Source organism: Seriola lalandi, unplaced genomic scaffold, assembly GCF_002814215.2.
Source record: "Seriola lalandi dorsalis isolate HSWRI2012SDOR001 ecotype SW California unplaced genomic scaffold, Sedor1 jcf7180002053931, whole genome shotgun sequence".
Classification (NCBI taxonomy): Eukaryota; Metazoa; Chordata; class Actinopteri; order Carangiformes; family Carangidae; genus Seriola; species Seriola lalandi.
Genome location: NW_019524484.1, coordinates 140,668 through 160,890, shown reverse-complemented (window position 1 = coordinate 160,890; position 20,223 = coordinate 140,668). Strand labels below are relative to the sequence as shown.

General features: G+C 40.5%; 3 protein-coding genes across 3 annotated transcripts in view; 1 reads left to right on the top strand and 2 right to left on the bottom strand.

Annotated features, from left to right (window-relative positions):
* fancd2 (FA complementation group D2) overlaps positions 1-4,012 on the bottom strand; it is a 12,651-nt gene extending 8,639 nt beyond the window's left edge. Inside the window, exons 1-16 of the mRNA XM_023402436.2 lie at positions 3,685-4,012; positions 3,354-3,414; positions 2,917-3,051; positions 2,771-2,838; positions 2,579-2,685; positions 2,371-2,431; positions 2,150-2,202; positions 1,973-2,051; positions 1,634-1,758; positions 1,450-1,537; positions 1,257-1,361; positions 1,016-1,116; positions 794-896; positions 642-677; positions 344-490; positions 80-218 (exon numbers count right to left, since the gene is read on the bottom strand). Of these exons, the coding sequence (XP_023258204.1) occupies positions 80-218; positions 344-490; positions 642-677; positions 794-896; positions 1,016-1,116; positions 1,257-1,361; positions 1,450-1,537; positions 1,634-1,758; positions 1,973-2,051; positions 2,150-2,202; positions 2,371-2,431; positions 2,579-2,685; positions 2,771-2,838; positions 2,917-3,051; positions 3,354-3,414 (1,408 nt within the window). The 5' untranslated portion in view covers positions 3,685-4,012. The remainder of the gene's footprint in view (positions 1-79; positions 219-343; positions 491-641; positions 678-793; positions 897-1,015; positions 1,117-1,256; positions 1,362-1,449; positions 1,538-1,633; positions 1,759-1,972; positions 2,052-2,149; positions 2,203-2,370; positions 2,432-2,578; positions 2,686-2,770; positions 2,839-2,916; positions 3,052-3,353; positions 3,415-3,684) is intronic.
* Positions 4,013-4,595: 583 nt separating this feature from the next.
* Positions 4,596-6,902, top strand: gpx1b (glutathione peroxidase 1b). Its single transcript, XM_023402426.2, has 2 exons — positions 4,596-4,901; positions 6,211-6,902. The coding sequence occupies exons 1-2, from the start codon at positions 4,686-4,688 to the stop codon at positions 6,559-6,561; spliced, it is 567 nt and encodes a 188-aa protein (XP_023258194.1). The 5' UTR covers positions 4,596-4,685; the 3' UTR covers positions 6,562-6,902.
* A 1,290-nt stretch (positions 6,903-8,192) lies between these two features.
* usp4 (ubiquitin specific peptidase 4) lies at positions 8,193-20,221 on the bottom strand. The gene is made up of 22 exons (XM_023402425.2): positions 19,946-20,221; positions 18,442-18,569; positions 18,187-18,317; positions 17,982-18,108; positions 17,669-17,814; positions 16,896-16,957; positions 16,573-16,719; positions 14,754-14,871; positions 14,478-14,651; positions 14,180-14,338; positions 13,601-13,825; positions 13,317-13,400; positions 13,087-13,181; positions 12,809-12,991; positions 12,071-12,297; positions 11,695-11,916; positions 11,501-11,571; positions 11,302-11,417; positions 11,056-11,205; positions 10,226-10,329; positions 9,718-9,806; positions 8,193-9,542 (listed from the first exon to the last, which is right to left on the bottom strand). The coding sequence occupies exons 1-22, from the start codon at positions 20,095-20,097 to the stop codon at positions 9,420-9,422; spliced, it is 3,033 nt and encodes a 1,010-aa protein (XP_023258193.1). The 5' UTR covers positions 20,098-20,221; the 3' UTR covers positions 8,193-9,419.
* Between the last annotated feature and the right edge of the window lie 2 nt (positions 20,222-20,223).

The window sequence follows — 20,223 nt, the reverse complement described above, 5'->3', positions numbered from 1 at the left end:
AGGACAGAAATAAATCTGATGCATTTACCTTCAAAAACAGAGAAATGTGTTTATGAAAGTAAAAAAAAAAAAAGAAAACCCACCTGTTGGCAATAAGATTCAAACACAGTGAATGAGAGTTGGTACATGTGTCCACCAAAAGGTACCACACCGGGGTCAGGAGAGCGCAACAGACTCTGAGCCAGAGCCAGGATGGAGGGGAAATACCCACGCATGACCTAAAGTATCATCAGTAAGAATTACTACACATTTAACAATTAATATTGAAATACCACACCACAAAAAAAAACAAAAAAAACATTTATACAAACTCTAAAGCTTGTTTGTCTGCAGACTGACCCACCTGAGAATAGTCCCTAAAAGTCCTCTGTAGCAGAGTATCCTGGATCAGTCCAGTCCTCACTTTGGCCTTCAGCACCTTCTCCGCCCCCCTTCGGCTCTGGTTGGCATTGGTGGAGTGGAGGATGAACAGCACCAGCAAATCTATTACCTGCAACGGCACAGCAGAGACATTTTAGAGGGATATATGCAGCCACATTCTCAAAACCCCCACACACACACACACACACACACACACACACACACACACACACACACACACACACAAACATATTAATGCATATAAAAGAGATGCCATTCACCTTATGGTTTTCTGCTTCATCCACAGACTCTATTGCCTAATGAAAAACAACACAGTGAAAGTTAAGTCACTGAAATGAAGATGAAAAAAAGCGACTGTCATTCGACGCAGAGAAAATTCATAAGCAAAAGGGCTTAAAAACGAATATCCCACCTTGACCCAAGCCTCAGAAATAGATTTCTGGAATCTGACTGCTGACTTGATGCCATCCAGTATCAATGTAACGCTGCTGCCAGCTGCTGGTGTCGAAGCGGACCTGCTCCAGAACCAGACTGATTAGATCACATCATCAAGAAACTACTGGTCTACTTCAAAGTAAGTTCCTGACAACATATATGCAGAATGATGAGGGAAATGTGAACTGTGTGGGCTTACACTGCTCCTCCTTTGCTCTTCATGCGGCTCTGAGAGGCCTGCAGCACTGGAGGGAGAACACACTGCTCTAGCTCCAGCTTCTTACGGAGATTATTCACCACCTACACAGAGGTAAACACATGCCATACTTCTTGATTTCAAAATAAAGGCACAATAATAACAAGGTTATTATATAATTAGTACAATTACTACATTATGTTTTTTTAAATGCAAAATGCTGTAATAGACCCAGAGTTGTAACCTCATATGCATCAGAGGCTGAGACAGAATGCAGGATGAACTTGACAACCACAGGTAGGTCCTCCAGTTGCACAGCAGCCAACGTGGCCATAACTGCTCCACGAACCTGAGATAACAGACAGTAACAGGTGCTAAGCCTGCACAATAGATATAATAATTCACCAAAAACAAGTGTAACAGAGTGTGTGTACTACCTCAGTCAACAATGATGAACTGAGGTTCAAACTAGAGAGGGCATCCAGTACGGGGACAGTCAATTGCGTGTCCGTCTGCAGTAAAATGCTTCACAGAACAGTGATGAGAGCAGTAAGTATAAACAGGAATCGAAACCACAAACATACTACAGGAAGATCTGGAGTAGAGATTTACTGTACATACTTGAGCTCCCTGGCTATGTCATTGTGCTGGGAATCTTCCAGTATCTCTGGCAGACTGGTGATGATGTCACGCTGAACATCTACTGGTGCTACTGACACCAGCTCCATGAGCTTGGATGCCAACTCCTGCAAATATGGTAACAGGCCATAAAGAGGGCAGAAGTAAACAGGCACATAATCATTGTGTGGCCTTGTGTGTTTAGTGATGATTGATACAAAGAAGAAATACATAATTACAGATGTAATGGAACAGGTCAGCAAAAATACAAACACGTTTAAAACTTTAATGGTTGTGACAACTGAACATGTAAACAAAACCTATCATCACAGAAATGACTACCTTGCTGTCCACAACTCTGTCTAGCCATTTGAGCTGGTTAATAATTATGCGTGGAATACTGAGACCTCCATCTCCAGTGCTGTGAGGGACAGAACAAGATGACATTTAGAGAAATAAAGACATTGGGAAAAAGTGTGTCAAAAAATGCTGTAAAGTGAACTCATATTAAATACTGACCCATCTAACATAAATTCAGGGAGTTTCTCAAGCAAGGTGTTAATGATGGGAGTCTGTATGAGAGAGAAAAGTAGATTAAGGATTTGTTCACTTTGGCCAATGAATATTTGCATGCCTCATAGCATAAAAAGACATGTTGTATTTGTTTTTGTTTTTTTACATAATCCTCTGTCAAAAGTGACGCAGTTGTCTTTGGCAGATTCTGTGCAAAATAATCTTACCTGCAACATCTCAATCCCCAGCAGCATGCGTAGCAGACTTTCCTGGAAGGAGCTGACAGATCTGCAACACAGGGGAAAACATGTTAGTCTGTTAGACAGATACAAACCCCTAACATAAGCTTAGTCTATGTTGTAGCTGTGCCCTCCATAAATTAAAGCACTACTTGAAAACAGCCTCTATAGCATAGAGGGCTTTCAGAACGGTTACCTGGCGTCTCCATCAGGCAACTGTGGAACACATGGAAGGAGGCAATTCCTAAACCGCTCATGGTCCTCAATGTGAGACTCCAATCCAGTGATGAATTCCTGTACAATCTGAGCAATAAAATGTCGGTGAAACACAACTGTCTCATGCTAAATTACCTGCTATTGTGTGAATAGGGATGGTGTATATACTTACTCCAGGGTACCTGGGACTCTTCCTTAGTTGTTGCTGTATCCTTTTTTGGAAAACTACTTGGTCAACAGCTAGACAGAAAAAGATAATGATCAGAACAATAAGAAGTTCTCTGGTCTGATACTGAAACTTAAATTGAGTGTGTTTACCTATCTCGTTGGATGTGCCACCTTTTTTCAAGGTGACACCTGCCTCTCTCAGAAATACGCTAAATACACTTTCATTCGTCTCTTCTGGAGCAGCTTCCTTGCGCTGGCGACCAGTGCTGCGACTTTTCTTTGCCTCTATGGAGAGAAGAGAATAAACCCTTATATATATGCATTATATTTACTAAATATTATATAGGACATTTGTTAGTCATTTTTCAAGCAAGTTGCTGTTCCCGTCAGTGAAATATGAAACATGTAGTGGGTCTGTCACACATATAACTCTACTACATTCCTGACTATACTCTGCTCTCAATTCTAATTATATAGCTGGTTATGGTATGGTGAAATTATTGACTTGATGATAATGTTAGCTTGGGACCGTAGCTGGGAAAACCTAGCACATAGTTATGAAGTGTTGATATTGGATTAAAACTCACTTGTGGTTGAGGTCGCTCCCTCTCCTTTATCCACAGAGGAGCGTCGCTTTTTCCGCATCATCTAAGGAAATTCAAAGGTCAGAGCGTTTTTCATAGCCAGACCAGGCTAACACTCGCAATAACATGCATGCCTACGTGTTGTTTATTAGCTTCGCTTGATAGTTTCACCAATTACGTACACAGCAAATATACTTTAGCTAAAGTGTTAGCAAGTCCAGAAACTGATTCAGTAGCTAGGACACAAAATATGCCTTACATCAGTATCTAGCTTTATAACGAAGTTATGTTGTTTGCTGTCAAAATCATTCAGAACATATGGAGTGACACATACTGTTCAAAAACAGGCGACGATGTCTCATCCACAGGAACAAGTTACAAAACAAAGTTCCGCGCCAAAGTGCTTTGCGTCAGCAACGTCATCAACAGTGAGGGATCCGAGCTAAACTGTGATGGATTAGCTAAGAATAAATGTCCCGCATGTCTGAGAGTTATAAAATAGGTCAACACAAAATGTTATACATAGCTCCTCTAAGAGTAACTCTGTTGACCGTAATGTCTATTGTGCTACCAAACGCAGGGCTTGTTCAACAGTACAACGATTACAATGTGCTTCTTTCGGTCCCTAATTTTCTAGCATCGAGCGGCGTGTTTTTATCAACAATCTACCCGTTGTCGGGCGGGGTTAGGACTCCATTGCTTATAATATACGACAGGTTGTTCTGGGATACGCCGTGTAAGGAATGAAACAAGCAAGACCAAAGCTGTACCTGCGCAACTCCATCGAAGAGTGTACAGTTGATCGAGCGGTTTCACTGCTGCCTGCATATACTGAGTCAAGATTAACTTGAACTTACTTTACTTACTTCTACTTTGTGGGTACAAATAAATAGCTTGTAAGTCAACATAATAAAATGTACTCAATGACAAAAATTATGACACATTAAGTAAGAATGATGTCAAAATAAATAATGATGAGATTTATGAAATTGTGTTATTATAACTTCTGGTCAAAACTTTTACTTATTCTGTAATCATTTAATTGTAATTATTTCTTTTTGAATTTGACCTTCTAGCCTATTTAATAATGTTGACTTACCATGAGTGATTTGTTTTTATCGTTCTTGGCTTTTGGTGCTGGTAGTGATGGTGCACATCGGCCTTCCCGCGGTTTACAGGGTGTGAACTATCTTGGCAGCTAAATACAAGCTCTTTGACCACAATTTAAAGGTTGACTCCGCTCGGCTCCAGAGGATGAAGGAGGCAAAGCGACTGCTGGGTGTAAACACAAAGTGAACAGCTTAATTTTAAAGAAAGGGAATAGGTAGCACAAGAATGGCGACGAAATTTTACGACCTGAAGGCCAACTTATTAACTGGAGAAACCTTTGATTTTTCCTCCTTGCAGGGCAAAGTTGTCCTCATTGAAAATGTGGCGTCTCTCTGAGGTACGACCGCCAGGGATTACACCCAGATGAACGAGCTCCACCAGCGGTACTCCGGCAAGGGGCTTGTGATCCTGGGAGTGCCCTGCAACCAGTTCGGACATCAGGTCAGGACATAAACGTTATATCTGTGGAGTCTGCTCCTCCTATTAAATTCCATGATAGTTGGTATTTTTACGTTTTGTTTTATTTCTTTCACTTTGATGCGAATATTAGGCTATATCTTATTTCCCAGGGAATTTTCTCCAGCTTTGAGTTTATATAGATATTTTCAGCTTTTGTAAAATGAGAAGTTAAAACCCTCGCAATTCATTTGTTTGTATGCAAATGGAGGGAGTTTTGTAGCTGTATTAAGCTTGCTCTACTTATACTTTCAACTCAAAGTTTCCAATTTACTGGGATGTTTCAGCTTTGGCTTTACTCTTATTTTTAGTCAGCCTGCAAGTTGATGCAACAGACACAATAAATGTCTTACATTCGCTCGGTTAATGATTAAATGAATGGAAAGTAGCTCTTAAATTCAAGAATACATTCTTCATGTCAACAAAAGTTGCTGTGAGAGATATTTTAAGAAAGAGGAAACTGTCGACTGAGTGGGTTACAAGCACCTAACAAATGACAGGTTGTTTCTCCCGGTGCATGTCATTTTCTTACAGCTTCGCCCAACATTATAATGCTCACAATGAATTGGTTATTTATCAACTCAGTGTTAATGGCAACAATATAAGTAACTTATTGACATATGGTTACTGATAATGATGGATCTTTATAATCTGCAGGCTTCTTGTTGAAATGAGGAAGTCAAACAGACTATGGGGCGGGGTTGTCCAGATGTTAAGATAAAGCGAAACCCTGCTGAGGTAGAATTGCACAAGTGTGTTCCTGAGTCAAACTCAGTGCATTAGACTGGTTTATTGGTCAGATCAGGTGGCTGATCTGAAAAGCCTAAAATAACACAACTGCCATTAATTAAAGTGTTCATAATAATTTTAAATCCTTCTGTGTATGTGGAGTAAGTGGAGCACACATTTTAAATTTGGGCAGCTGAAAGGTAGACTGCTGAGTTTTCCACTGCATTTAGTGCTGATGGACATCACAGTATCTGGCGATCAGCTTCCTCACAATGTAATTCATGTAATATACGTCTATACGAGCATATACTAAAAAAAAAAAAAGACATTTTATTTTTCTTAAGATGGAATTTGATCCTGAATTTGTTTTTCTAAATGAGGTCCCCATAGACATATATGTCAGCCAATTGATCAGGGAACCTTTTTATAGTGACGTGAACCTGTCTGCCTCCTAAAAGGTCACAAGAATATTCCATCATGATTATGCTGAAACATTTAAGTGTTCCTCTTTTAATACATCTGTGTGCCACGGGCCTTACCATAATCTTATGATCAACCCATGCAGGAGAACTGCAAGAATGAAGAAATCCTTCTCTCTCTGAAGTATGTCCGTCCTGGAAATGGCTTTGAGCCAAAGTTTAAGCTCCTGGAGAAAGTGGATGTGAATGGGAAGGATGCTCATCCCTTGTTCATGTTCCTGAGGGAAAAACTCCCATTCCCCACTGATGAGCCAACCGCCCTATTGAACGACCCAAAGTTGATCATCTGGAGCCCAGTCTGCAGGAACGACGTTGCCTGGAACTTCGAGAAGTTCCTCATCGGGCCCGATGGAGTGCCGTTCAAGCGTTACAGCAGAAGGTTCCTCACCAGCGACATTGAAGGAGACATCAAGAAGCTCCTCAACCTGGCAAACTAATGAACCGTCCAAAATGTTGTTCAACCATTCTACAGCCTCTCAGCACATAGCCAGCATTAGTATCCCTGAACACATCTAGGGAATCAAGTTTTTGCTAATTTTTTATTTTTTTAACCCCTCCATAGCTTTTGTAGATGGTTTGACACTTTTCCAGACCACCTGTGCTCTCTCTTGTACACAATGTCTGTGTTCTGTTCTTTTACTGTATGAAGGCATCCTCTGAAACCAACCAAGATGTGAGGGGGGTATCTGATGAAATGTAAAAGGCTGAATGTCTCAGCTACATTGGGTGTATGTAAAGCACTGCTGTGGTTTGAAGTATTAAAGGAGCAATAAATGTTTGTTTTTTTTTTCCAATTCTTTCTCTGACTGCCTCTTAACCAATTCTGGTAAGATTTTAGATTGTATATTTAACCCAAACATAATGTTTTATATCACTAGTAACACTGACAATTTAGCTTTTTTTTAAAAATTCAAACTCTATGACAAAGGCCAAATTTAAACAGCATCCTTGAACCTGTATGGAAGTCCTATGTGAAAATTTTTCTTTTCTTAAATGCTACTGACCACATGAAAAGGTTATTGTGGATGAAACATAGTCATAACTCCTGTAGGAAATCACAGGTTTTCTAACAGAAGTGTGATTGCTACCTGTACCTTCTTTAGTGCCTGTACCTGACTGCAGATCAAAGTTTATTGCATAAGTGGCATGCAGTAAAGGTTACATCATCTACAAATAAAGATCATTTTGCAGTGCAGGTGAGTTTCCCAACTACCACTGAAATCAAGCCAGCTCTGATATTTTTTGTGCATGCAATTAGTCCAAACAAACCACCTTGTTGAGGCTTCCAGTCTTTATTGTACTTTGAATTCAAATATTTCTCAGTTAAAAACAAATACTGTAGATATCGGCAATAAGATAAATATAGGGGACAAGAATTTATACACCTATTTAAAATAGTGTGATTATTTACATCTTTTCATTTATTTTTGAGTTTGAATTGCTGTCATGATTTAGGGAGAAGAAAAAAAAAAGATTTGCTGCATTGAATGGCAGCTGAATTGTGTTTTCAACTATCTAGGATTACAGATATGGTGTAAAGCTTTTCTAGTCATAGGCATAAATGATTATATTTAGGTAGTCATCTTTGAACATAATGATGGCAGGACCAACCAGCAAAAAAAAATGCATTAGGAGGCCCTACATGTCAACATGCTGTTATGCAATAAAGTCCAGAGTTTACGTCACAGAACAAGAGATAGATCCATTATTACTAACTGCCCGCTGGTTTCACTAGACCTTCAATACTGAGTATAAGTGAATGTATTCTATTTTCTACTCAGTCGATCACATTCAACACACCCTTTATTACTGTGCGTAGGGATAACTGTGATAACATTGTGTCAATAAAGACTGTTAACATAAAACAAAGGGATCGTTTTCTTATGCTATCACCAGAAACAAGTTCAGATGTATTTTACTTAACAGCTGAGTAGTGTACTAAGATCTCTGTAAGGAAAACAGTTGGCTCAAAATGGCATTAAGGTATTTCTGTCCTGCCCCTATCTGATGACACATGTAGATTGTTCTTCATGACTAGGAGCGAGTTCAAGTTTCATGAATAAAGCACCACTTTTATACTAGTTTATTTTGCTTCACTCAGTGTGCTTTAAAGATATCAAATAACATAGCCATTTCAATACAGAGCTGCATTAATGTACAAGACTAATAAGGACAAGCCATTGCAGGTGAGCTAGGGGTCCAATCAGGCAGCAATCAAAATATGCTTAAAAGACACATTAAAATGATGTGGAAGTGTATGACAGACCGTAACGCTTAATGCTAAAGGCCAAACCATACAATTCTGTAATGTCTAGATACACCAGAAGCAGGTAGATAATGTACTCATGGAGAATTCAAAGTGCCTCCTTTTTAGTCAGGTTGCAGGAATCAAAAGGCCGCTTTTGCATTGTGATTACAAAAAAGAAAAAGAAAAATTGTTAGCAGGGTAAGACTCCTCTCATAAGTTTAGGGTCCAGAGACAACAGAGCCCCATGCTGTGTGTCAAAGAACAAAAAAAAGATGGCTGATCAAGAGCAAGGCCGAAAAACAGCTTCTGCCACAACTCATCTCACGACCCAGTTGTTAAAAACCTTGAAACGAGACATCCCCTCTGTGGTTTAGATTGCAACACAGACCCAGCAGACTGGGAGCACAACTACCACAGCTAGTCTGCAGCAGCAGAATCCCCATCAGTAATCCACTCTAAACAGGTGGCATAAGGTCACAGAAACTCAACAAGCATGGCATGTATTGTTCTGTGTGCACATCACACTTTTTGCATTGACCTCAGCACAGTGAGATTATCTGAGATAAATTTAGGCACAATGCCAGTTATCTTGCGAATGTCTTAACAGTTGGTACATTTTATCATAAATAACTTGAAATGCTTTGGTTGAAACATGTGCATTTGGCTTTTTTATATTTCTGACTGTTGTGGGCAACAGAAACATTTGTTTATATAAGCATTTGAGGGCACTTCTAACATTCTGTTCATCCAGTGAGAGGATCTATATCCATTTATATTCATTCCTCTTAGTTCCAGACTAGTAAACTATGTTCAGAAATCAGTAGGCCACCCGCTGCAGGGAGGAAGTCTCTCAGATCACTCTTCTGACAAGGCTGTTGGCTCTAGTTGACAACATACAAGACAAAAATCAAATAAAATACGGGGAAGGTAGGATTAATAACGTTAAGTCTGTGGAGTCCTCTGTCACTAAAGTAGCTTTGTGTGTGCGTCCAAGTGTCTCTATTTGCTGTATGCGTTTCAGTGCGTGTCCCTTCACGTCAGGGCTCCTCAGTTTGTGTCCATGTGGTCGTCAGCCGCTTCAGGGGCTCCACCCAGCGAGGCCGAAGGCTGAGGTTTGGAGGGGGCTTCCTCATCTCTGCGCTGATAGAACAGCACGTAGGCTGCTTTAGTCTGCAAGGGGAGGACAAGGATAGGGTTACCCTCCAAAAACAGGGACACTCGACACTGAGGATAGAAAGCCAAGAAAGGTGAGGTCCTCACTATCAAACATTAGCATTGAATAAAAAACACAAATACTGCACCTCTGGGAAGATACAACTATAAGATACACAGATTCATTACTCACCACAATCTGGTCCTCTGAGGCCGAAGAGACACTACTGTCATCGAAGTAATACCACTTTCCATCCACTTTATTCTTGCCATAAGCTGTGTCTATAAGACAGAAGGAGGAAGGAAAGGTGTTAACAGATATTCAGGCCATTTGTTTATCAGACCAGTTCACGATGAATGGACTCAAAAAAAAAAAAAAGAAAAAGAAAACTTGAGTCCACAAAGAACAATGATGTGTGAGGCACTTTGCCATATTAAAATTTAACCAGTTAGTGTCCATGGAAACACAGGTGGCATTCAGCAACCAATCTGCTGACACATTGTGTTTTTGAAGACTAAACAAGAACTAGTGAGTGCTGTCTAAAAACAATAAAATTTATGTTGAAATAAGTTATTAATAGCTGTTTATGGTTGATGTGGTGTGATATTGGCATGTGCTTTCGGCTGCAGAAGAAAACAAAGTGTTATTTAAATGATTTAAATGCCTGCGAAAAGAGGGAAAAAAATTATCAGTGACTTACAGTGACCCCCTCCCATTCCTCCATAGTGGTTTGACACAGCAATGAGGTCATATATGTAAGGGCCGGCCTTAGGGTCACACACAAACTCAGACATGTTCAGATCCCTGACAAAGAAAATACCATTAATCACAGGGGAATAAAATGGCACTGACAACACAGTAGAACTGAACTGTTAAACAGCCTGCACATAAACACAAGTATAAACAGCAGATTTCTTAAGAGTCATACTGATCAAGCACTCAGGATATGGGCCTATCCTTAGCAAGCATGAGTCAGCATTTTTACAGTAAGAGTTCATGAACATTTTCTCTGCTTCCTGGTTTCTGTGGGATCAAGTTCCTCAACAAACGTCAATATGAGCTGCACACGCACTGCAGCCGTTAGGCCACATACACCTGAGGCAACTTCTCTATTTTAAAACATAAAGAAAAATTTGTACAGTGGTAACTGAAAAGCGGTTAATGATTCATAGGGCTGAAAGACTACATTTTAAAGCTGTATTAGTAACAGATAAGGACAGCGAGAACACAGGTCTAATTGTTCTTTGGAATTTGATGTCAGGTATCTGAGTCAAGAGTCAATGTCTTATAAGGACAACAAGTTTTTCCTCATTCAGACCTCTAACCAGTTTGTTCTGCGAGTTTCATACTACAGCTCCCTCTAGTGTAAATGTCCTATTGATACCACAGTGTTCCTCAAAAAAGGTACATACTGAGAAACCTGTGAATCAATACTTGATTCTGAAGCTTTTTTTTCTTTGAATCAATGCCTACTGTCTCTAACCCCTTGATTATAAATAAGGCAAATGAGAAACCCTTCCTGCTGCATACCTGATGGGGAAGTCCACCACTGTGTCCAGCTTGTCCCTCCAACACCGGTTGTAGGAGAAACGCTTCAAGTGAACTACCAGAAGGCGAGGCAGCGACCACAAGTCAAACTTTTTTGTGGCCTGTTGGTGTTTCTTACACGTGGGACAATACCTGCATAAGATAGGGTTTATATGTCAATGGTGGTTTAAAAAATGATAGGGATGGTTGGCACCGAATTGGGTAATAGTAGTTGTTGCGAAACCTTACCAAGGATCGTGTTCTCCAAGTGTCTCCATGGTTGTAAAGAGCTCGATGCATTCCCTCAGAGCCACGGTGGCTTTCTTTTTTTGGGGCTGGAGCATGCTCTCATGCTTCTCGTAGGCCTACAAGCAATATTTACACAAATATAAACAGACTGTTTGCATATCCTGTCATGGGACTGCCTGATGAATATCAACCCACTGACCTCTGCTTCCTGTTCATCGTAACACAGTTTCTTTGACTCTGTGTCCCAGTCGATTGCCACCGTGGAATGTGCTGCAGACAGAAGAGGTGGGAGGAGCTGTGTCAACACAAAGTAGCTTTGAAAAATAAAACTAAGTATGCATGCGATTGATTAATTTAATTGATGATTCAATTGATTAAAATATTAACACTGACGATTAAGTTTGAGGACATTTCCATCACAAGGCAGCGGGCTAATGTTGGCTGTTCCGTAAGAGTTGACTATGCTGAAAGTGAAGAGCTTGGCTGGTGAAGAGCACAGCTTGGCTGCGTCTCCTTTAGAGCCGTTTTCCAAGTCAGAGGTCTCCTCTTCCTCCTCTTCAGACTGGCCATTCTCCGGCTCTGGACTCACCTGGTGGTCCATGGCCTCCTCTTCACCTGAACAGACAATCGCGAAATCTCATCACCATTGAGTTTTTTTTTTTATGGCTGAATTTGCGTAATATTCTTGGTTAACATTGATATAAAACATATTCTGAAGCATAGAGGCTCTCTGGTCAATGTTTCCTGACAGATAATGTTAACTGCTTACCATCATATAGCCCATTAGTTTCATTGCAGGTCCCTGAGTGGTTGCTGCCGTTACTGGAGCTGGCACTGCAGGAGGCTCCGTCCGACAGGGGGCTGCCACAGCCACCCAGGCCGGCATTGAGACTAGACGATGTGGAACATTCAGGAGCCTGGCTGCAGCTGGCAAAGGTGGCTGAGGCTGAGGCCCTACTTTCACTGTTGGGGCTCTGAGAGTGTTTTACATAGCGCCTACAGGGGGGGCAAGCAGAGATTAGTTACCAGACAGCCGCCTAAAACAAACATCGGAAGAATTTATTTGGCAAGTATCTGTGAGAATCACATCACTGCATTGACCTAAATGATATAATAAGGATGTAAACAGATTGTCTCCTGTAATGATTCCTGCCATTTATTCCACTCCATCTCTTCACACCCGCTCTGTACACAATGTCACTGCACTGTAATGTGGTTTCATTCCTTATTATCCACTAAGGCTGTCTCCTTGAAATTCGAACAGTCACTCAAACATGGGGAAAAAAATGTAATATTCAAACTGTAAGGACCTGTTTGAATTCAATCAACAGAACAATGTCGACTTAACAGCTTTGTCTGACTGCCTACTATCCCGCTTACTCAGCTTCTGCAGGACCCTCGTCAGAAGCTTATAAAAAGGCCATCACGTGCCTGAACAATTTTGTGTCGTTCTAATTCGATTTTTGGAAAAAGTGACAGCCCTAATATACGAAAAGTAGGTTCTTACCCAATCCTCTCTAGGATCATGTCATATAGAACGTCTGCTATGAGGTTGTGTCTGGGCACGGTGATGAGTAAAGGCTGGCCAAACAGCATGGTGCTTGTGGAGCTTCCAGCATGCTTGGAGTGGCGCTCCCTGAAATATACAGGCAGGTTCATCCTCTCACTGTCCTCCTCCTGTACCTCATACCTGCAAAGACCATTAATGTACGTTACACACACGCATTAAGCAGCAACCACAGTGACTAACTCCAGACATCTCATCTTTTGGTCAACAAGACTTACACAAAGATGTCATCTTTTTCCATGATTTGGTTGAGGCCATCATCCCGTCTATAAATTTTATGGAACCTGTGATTGTAAACATCCGCCACCACCATCTAGAAAGACAAACGAAATATAAAGTTAGCACTTAATATTTCCATCTAAACCTAAGACAGAGAAAGTGTAAAGCTGGAAGTATAAAGAACACTTGACTTCATTCATTATGGTGTCAAAGAAAGTTAAGCTCTAACATTTTCTGGAGGGATTCCACTGAGTTTGGACAAGGCGCTGCACAGGTCTGTCACTGTACCCAGTTTGGGGACCACCACTCGATACTGCCAAACAACACAAAATATTATGATCAGTCATTGAGCTACTTTGTTAAATGCTTGAGCATTTAGTAATCAAGAATCCTAAGTAAAACACAACTCTTTTTGTAAGCTGCTCGCATTAGTTGGTTGGTATTAATAAGTATTAGTTTAATTGCAGTTGTTCAAGTCTAAATAAATATCCATAGAGCTTAGTTCCAACTCACCTGTGTGGGTCTAGACTGAGGGTCAGATCGCACCAGGAAAACCTCCATGGTACGGTCCTTCTTCATGGGCAGAGGCAGTGTGAGGTAGCAGAACGGGTCAAAGGTGACGGACACTTTGGAGCACTCTGGGCACACCAAAGTGGATTTGAAGAGGCCGTGGAAAATATCAACAATAATAGAGTCATTGCGCAAGCGATGGTTTGTCCAAGCCTCCTTGGCAACAATCTGTAACGTCACATCCAGTGGAGAAAAACTTTCATTAGATTCCCTTTTAAAAATTCAATACAACATGGGGTAGGTGTACAAATTGATATTGTAAAATAATTCTTCAAAACCTTTTGCTCTTATGTTCCTTTTCCTATGTTCCTTTAGCCATCAGAGACTTGCAGTCTTTGCAGCTCAGCCACTCTTTGTTTATTTCAATTCCATACAACTAAACACTACAAAGCTGGAGCAAGAGTGCTGCGAGTATCAATTTTTAAGTTTATTCCAGCATCATACAGCGTACCTTTTTGAGACACAAAATGCTCCTGAAAAAGTTCACAGTTTGAAAACCTGTATACTGTGTATGTGCTTTACCTCGTCTGGACGGCCCTCTGCATCCCTCAGGGCCAGATAAGGCTTCTTCTTGACACGGTTCAGATCTTCATGGAGCCCGTCCAGGAGGAAGGCCAACAGCTCCTGTGAGTCCTGCTGCTGGTAGCCTGAAAACTGGGGGGCAAAGCGTCCAACCTGGGTCTTGAAATGAAATGAAAAAAAAGTTTTATTTCATTATTTTTCAGTTATTTGACTTTGTCAGTCACTTAAAGATTATGAATGGAAAGTTTTCAATCATTTTACATCCACTTAAGATTTAGGCATATTTGATATAACTCACTTTGAAGGTACGTGGGGCCACATAGCTGCTGCGGCTCAGCCACATCTGCTTTACTAGATCAGCATAGGCCTCAGCTATCTCACCCCTCATTCCCAGGGGATTCTCTCGGTTAATCTCTGCCTCATACTGGTCATTGAGGAAGTACTCTGTGAGTGGAGATGCATTACTCAGGCACTGGAGGAAGAGGAGAAATATTGATTGTGTGATCATAATACCCAAAAATATGACAACCGTTTCTCTCTGAATGGAAGTTATGAATGTTTCATTGTGTTTTACCTGGAGGGCAGAGTTCATGAAGCATGTGTTGCCCAAATTACTGAGACCACACAGGCCAGGCTGCGACTGTGACTCTCTGTAGTTGTAGGAGGAGCTGTATGAATTGTAGCCCCCCAATCTGTTGGAAGAGCAGATCTGTTATTGTTGAGCTCCTATAGACACTGTAATGTGATGAAGAAAATAGTTCAGGCAGTCATGGATTGTACATGGACACAGTATCAAATTTACTCAAATAAAATTTCACTCGGATGAACATATTAACATATTACCTCTATGAACTGTCAACCCTATCATCACCACACTCTTGCTCATATTTTAAAAACTGGCAGACTCACTCATGTAAATCCTGAACTACTAATGCCCATAACACATTAAATAATAGATTTGCTTTTTTGCTTAATAAAATGAGGCATCTATAACATATGCCAATTCGGTCGGATGTCATCTTTTAGTGTCTGTTTAATATCAAACTGTCTCTGTAGCACACACACAGCGGTATTCAGCAGAAAGCTGATTATGGTATTTTTATACTATGCTGCTGGAAGCGTTTAACCACCTCTTGATGTGGTTCAAAAGAACATCAAAACCTTTTGAAACCAAGTCATTAATGAATTTGTGAAGTTTAGATCTTATTTCCCATCGGAATTTAATGTCCTTTGCCTGGATGCACTAGTAGTGTGACAAACCTTAACCTAACTTAAATGTGAGTTCAATCTTTTTCTATATACATTTTCTATTATGTCCAACAACACTGAACAAATGCTTAAAAACTATTTTTCATGCTGACCAATTTCACCATGATCTAGAGGAACAGCATCTAATGCTATCCAATACAACAGCTCTGCAATAAATCCTACCCTACCTTTACAAACTACATTATATTATGTTTTTGTTGACATCTATCCATAGGGGTGGACAAAGTATTATAAAGTAAACATCTATCCATAGAATGTAATCGGTCTACTGTCTCAAAAATTACCATGAAGTCGAATAAACTATGGTACTGGATGTAGCTACATGATGTTCCAAAATAAACCTGTAGCTCAGTGTATATCTTTTTCTGACTAACTGCACAAAACAATTAATCAACTCCTCAGTAATCTGATTTAAGCTCTGGGCAGCAGTGGACTTCATAAAGAGAAAAAGGGAGCACCTCAAGGACATAATGTTTTTTTCAGTAAGTGCCGTAATGAACCTATGCTGCTACAGTGCGGTAACACTGTGTTTTTTCATTACATGTTCCTTGCCATGCAATATGTTTAAAACAATGCTGATACAGTTAAAAAAGGTAGAGAAAGGTGGAAAACGTTAAAACAATAAAAATAATTAAAATAAGATCTGAACTGACAATATTGTTGACAGAGAAAAAGTACACATTCTTAATTCTCCAGTATGTAACAGAAAAGTAATTATTTGTTCTTTCAACAAAGAAGGTTATGATGAAGGTCTGTAGGGACTGAAACAGACTTGATGTGCTCATTTAAAGACTGATGTGCTGATTCAATAGATGTCTTATATGCAAGAATACAACACAGCTGCATGAGACATATTGGATGCGCACGTTTTTTTCTGCTAGATTATCAAGTTTATCAAGTATCCTATGTAACAGCTGGAAACTACTTGAGCTGAGGGAATAAATGGTAACAAGTTGTTTAATCCAAACCTGTATGATCACAACTAAAAAGGGAAACCAGAGAATACCAGCCTTGTGCCATATAAACCATACAGTAAATGCCCAGAAGAGGTAAAGGACAGTATTCTGTGAATGCGGGGAACAATGATGTGTGGGGGTGCGGAGGTCAGAGAAAAGAACTCTTGCCTGTTGCCAGATGAGGTGGTGTTGTTGAGTGTGTATCCAGGGCTACAGCTGCTGTCTCCGTTCGCTACTGTTGAGGAGATACTAGCTGATGAGTTAGAGGAGAGTTTTGGGGAGGTAGTGAAATTCCTGGATGGGGTTGTACTGGATCTGGTGAGGAGAAGCAAAAGCATGTGTCAGAAAAGCACATTTTTATAAGTTAACTAAAGATTTCAATGTTGTGTAAACTTTGTTGTATATTTAATTAAATGCTGTAACAACTCTATCCTAGGATATGGCATATCCTTTTACTGAATGAAAAAAAACAATACCAGGGTATTTCTTACTTGGGATGAGAGGCTTGTCTGGGCCACGTGCCATCCTCATTCTTGCGCTCAATCACAAGCACCTGTGGGAAAACAAACTAAGTGAGAGCCAAGCTGGCACAACTGACATTCATGTGCTATTGCATCCTATGTTTGAATTTGATACTATACATGTACCAAATGCTACCAAGCTTCGGCAGCTGCAGATAGAACCGTCAAATGCACTTTGATGTGTAAATAATCTATTTTTGACTTTTTTTTCCTAAGAAACTGTATTGACCTCTAATTTACTTTTGTCAGGGCTGATATGGAGTACAGTAGCTGCTGTGGTAAATAGAGATTTTGTTAAATGCCTTCATCAGTGCAACACCTTACTATAAAATACAGGGGGTGCAAATGACATACTGCATTTTTGTTGTGTGAAGATGTCTTTCTCCTTCCTACACAAAGCCCAAACCCCTGATTTATGTAAAGGGAACAAAATCTTTATAATACCTTACATTACCCTTGAAATACAACATCATTATAAACTTCAAACAGTTGAACTGTAACCTGACCTTTCTGGCACAGTCTCAATAAGAACTACACATAAACTTTACCAACGTATATGTGTTTTATTGCTGGGCTAATATCCTGTATTGCATTAGATGTTATTATGTACAATGTCTGTAAATTAATTATGTATGCTCAGTGAGTACCAGTATGTTACTGGGCTGTGGAGTTCTTTCAAAGAAATGAGGAAGAAAATCTATCAGTGATCTGAAGGTTATTTAAATAACAAATCTCTACAGTACCTGCCCCTGGAAGAGACCAGCATCCTGTACAGTGCTGTCTGGCTTGTTCAGTTGCTCGTAGGTGTTGCTCATGTATTTGTTCCAGAGCCGAGTCTCCTTCTCTGATGGGATATTGAACAGTGTCCTCATCTCCTTCTCTATAGTATCTGGGGATAGAAGATTTGCAAGACTTGCTTATTATCTTTCCTGCTTATTTTTTGACACAAATCACATTTAATGAATGACAATGTATAGAAATTTCCAGAGCTTAGGCAATCAGCTATTCGGTCATTTTCAAAGCAAAGTTGACTTGGCCGTTCATGTAAACCCTCACCTATAGTATCAGCTTTACTGAAATGACGTGTGACCACATTGTCCATGTTGTCATTCTCACACAAATTCAGCTCCAGCAGATAGACCTCCACCTTACAGTGCTTGACAAACATGCCGTGTTCAACCACCTAAAGAAAAGAGAAGACATTTAGGAGCCACATCTATAAGTGAATGGTTGAAATGAAAAATATCTTCAACAGATTTACCTTCCTGACGATGGGTCTCTGACCCTCAAGGCAGCCGTACCAGCTGACAAGCTTATTCCATGCTTCAGTGGGTACAAGGACATAGTCCAGCTCATCTATAAGGTGCTCTTTCAGGGCTTGAGTATCCTGGTCTTTATGGAAAAAAAATAAAATGTTGACTACAGGCTGAAAAAAAACAGCTCTTTTCATCTCTATGTGTTATTGATGTTGTTCTCAAAAGTAAAAACCAATATTCTTCAAAAAGAGCAGTTTTACCTGAGAACAACCCGGAGTTATCAATTGGTCCTGGATAGAGGCTACGTTCTCCAACATTGTACATGTCCCAGCTGTCAAATCCCACATACTTCTTCCATTGTTTGAACCATCGGCTGTCTATTAGATACCTAAAACAAATTGTTTGGTAACAGTGAATGACAAACACATGACATTTTGATCATTGGTCCTGAACCTTTAAAATTTATTTTTATTAGGATTTGTGGTCACCTGATATATGCAGGATATCAAGCAAGGACACAAAGGGGTCAAAAGATGATAAAATGCATGGGGTTTGGAGAGACACTGCACTCAGGCTTATGCCAACTCAGAACATTATGCAACACCAAACTGCCTTGGCATTTGCAGATATAGTAACAGCAAGCTAGTTTGACTTAATCTCATCACAAGTGAGAATCTCCTTTGGTTAACAGGCTTGTTAGCAAGTATAGATATAGTAAGATGTTGAGTCATGGAACTCTGTTTTGTGCAGTCACAGTCACAGCAACAAATTAGAGATGTCTCAGTCTATGTAAGGTATATGATCTTTGGCCTTTAACCTGAGTCTAATTTCCCCTAGCTGTGCAACAGTGTAAATGTATTTGTGAAAAACCATACATTTCAGCCTGAATACTACGGGATGGTAGTTCATTTTTAACAGTAGCATAAATAATCTATAAACAGTTCCTTAGTAATTTAAACAACTATTTGAACATGTTAGCTAAGCAGCTAGTTGCTGACAGACATGATAACTGTGGCTGGTTCCTACCTTGATACCAATTTGTATCAACAAAGAAGGCAACTGAAATGATACTTTATAATTAGTTTTTTGAATGCGGTAATATATACATGGTGAGGTGAAGTCTGTTAAATACAACTGGCTTCATTATGCCCAGGCCTCAATGGTGTTAGATCTTAAACAGTGTTAGCTAACACTGGTTGCTGGCCAATTAAAAAACCCGTCAAACAACTTCAACTAGCATGTCACTACAAGCAGGTACGGTCATGGCATAATAAATTCCTGTCATCGGGCCCGGGTCCTGATCACTAATCTACCAATGAGCCGGTCTGACCGGTAGAAGAATCCACCTCCTGAATCCAGGGCCTATTCTACCAGCCGACTATCCACCACATCAGCCAACGTCAGCTAACTTGTCACAAAACAGGCATTAACGTGTAAGTACTGTGCAAATGAGCTACTTAGTTAGCCATATTAGTCTTGATGTTTACGCCCAACATTAATAGCCGTTGCTACAGGCACCACTCTTAACAGAGAAATTATAAAGCTGGACTGGAACTAGTCCAGTTAGCAACTAGCATGCTAACTTGTTAAACATTAGCTGGCCAGTATCACTATCACAGAAGCTTTCGTTTTCAGACTTGCAACCATCGGTGCATTAGCTTGCTAGCTTTAGCATGTTAGCATTTCCTGTTCCTCACTAGCTAACGCTAGCTAGCTAACGCTAGCTGAGACACCCAGGTAATGCTGGCCGTTTCAGATTCTTACCATTCGTCGCCCTTTCGTAGAGTTGTTTTCAAAAGTGACCCAATTGTCTGTTTTTGACTTTCGGTTGAAGGGGCTGGCATTTGTGCGGCTACCGGCTCCGAGTCGGAGTCTGCCGCGCCACCCGACTCGGGTCCGCCTCCCTCGGCCATCATGCAGCGAATGTGCCGGTATCGGGAACGCGCGGAGGGAAGGGACGCACTTGGGCGAGCTTCAGAGCGGCGCTGCTCATGGGAAACGTTCTTCCTCTACAGATCGGTACACAGTGGACCAGAGGTGCT

What these genes read in the sequence shown, in the direction of transcription:
- usp4 (XM_023402425.2), bottom strand. Translation starts at nt 20,097, where the DNA reads ATGATGGCCGAGGGAGGCGGACCCGAGTCGGGTGGCGCGGCAGACTCC. An exon ending in GTGGTGGACTTCCCCATCAG is followed by an intron (nt 10,330 to 11,055) that starts GTATGCAGCAGG and finishes TTTCTTTGTCAG; the next exon opens with GGATCTGAACATGTCTGAGT. An exon ending in AGGAATGGGAGGGGGTCACT is followed by an intron (nt 9,807 to 10,225) that starts GTAAGTCACTGA and finishes TCTGTCTTATAG; the next exon opens with ACACAGCTTATGGCAAGAAT.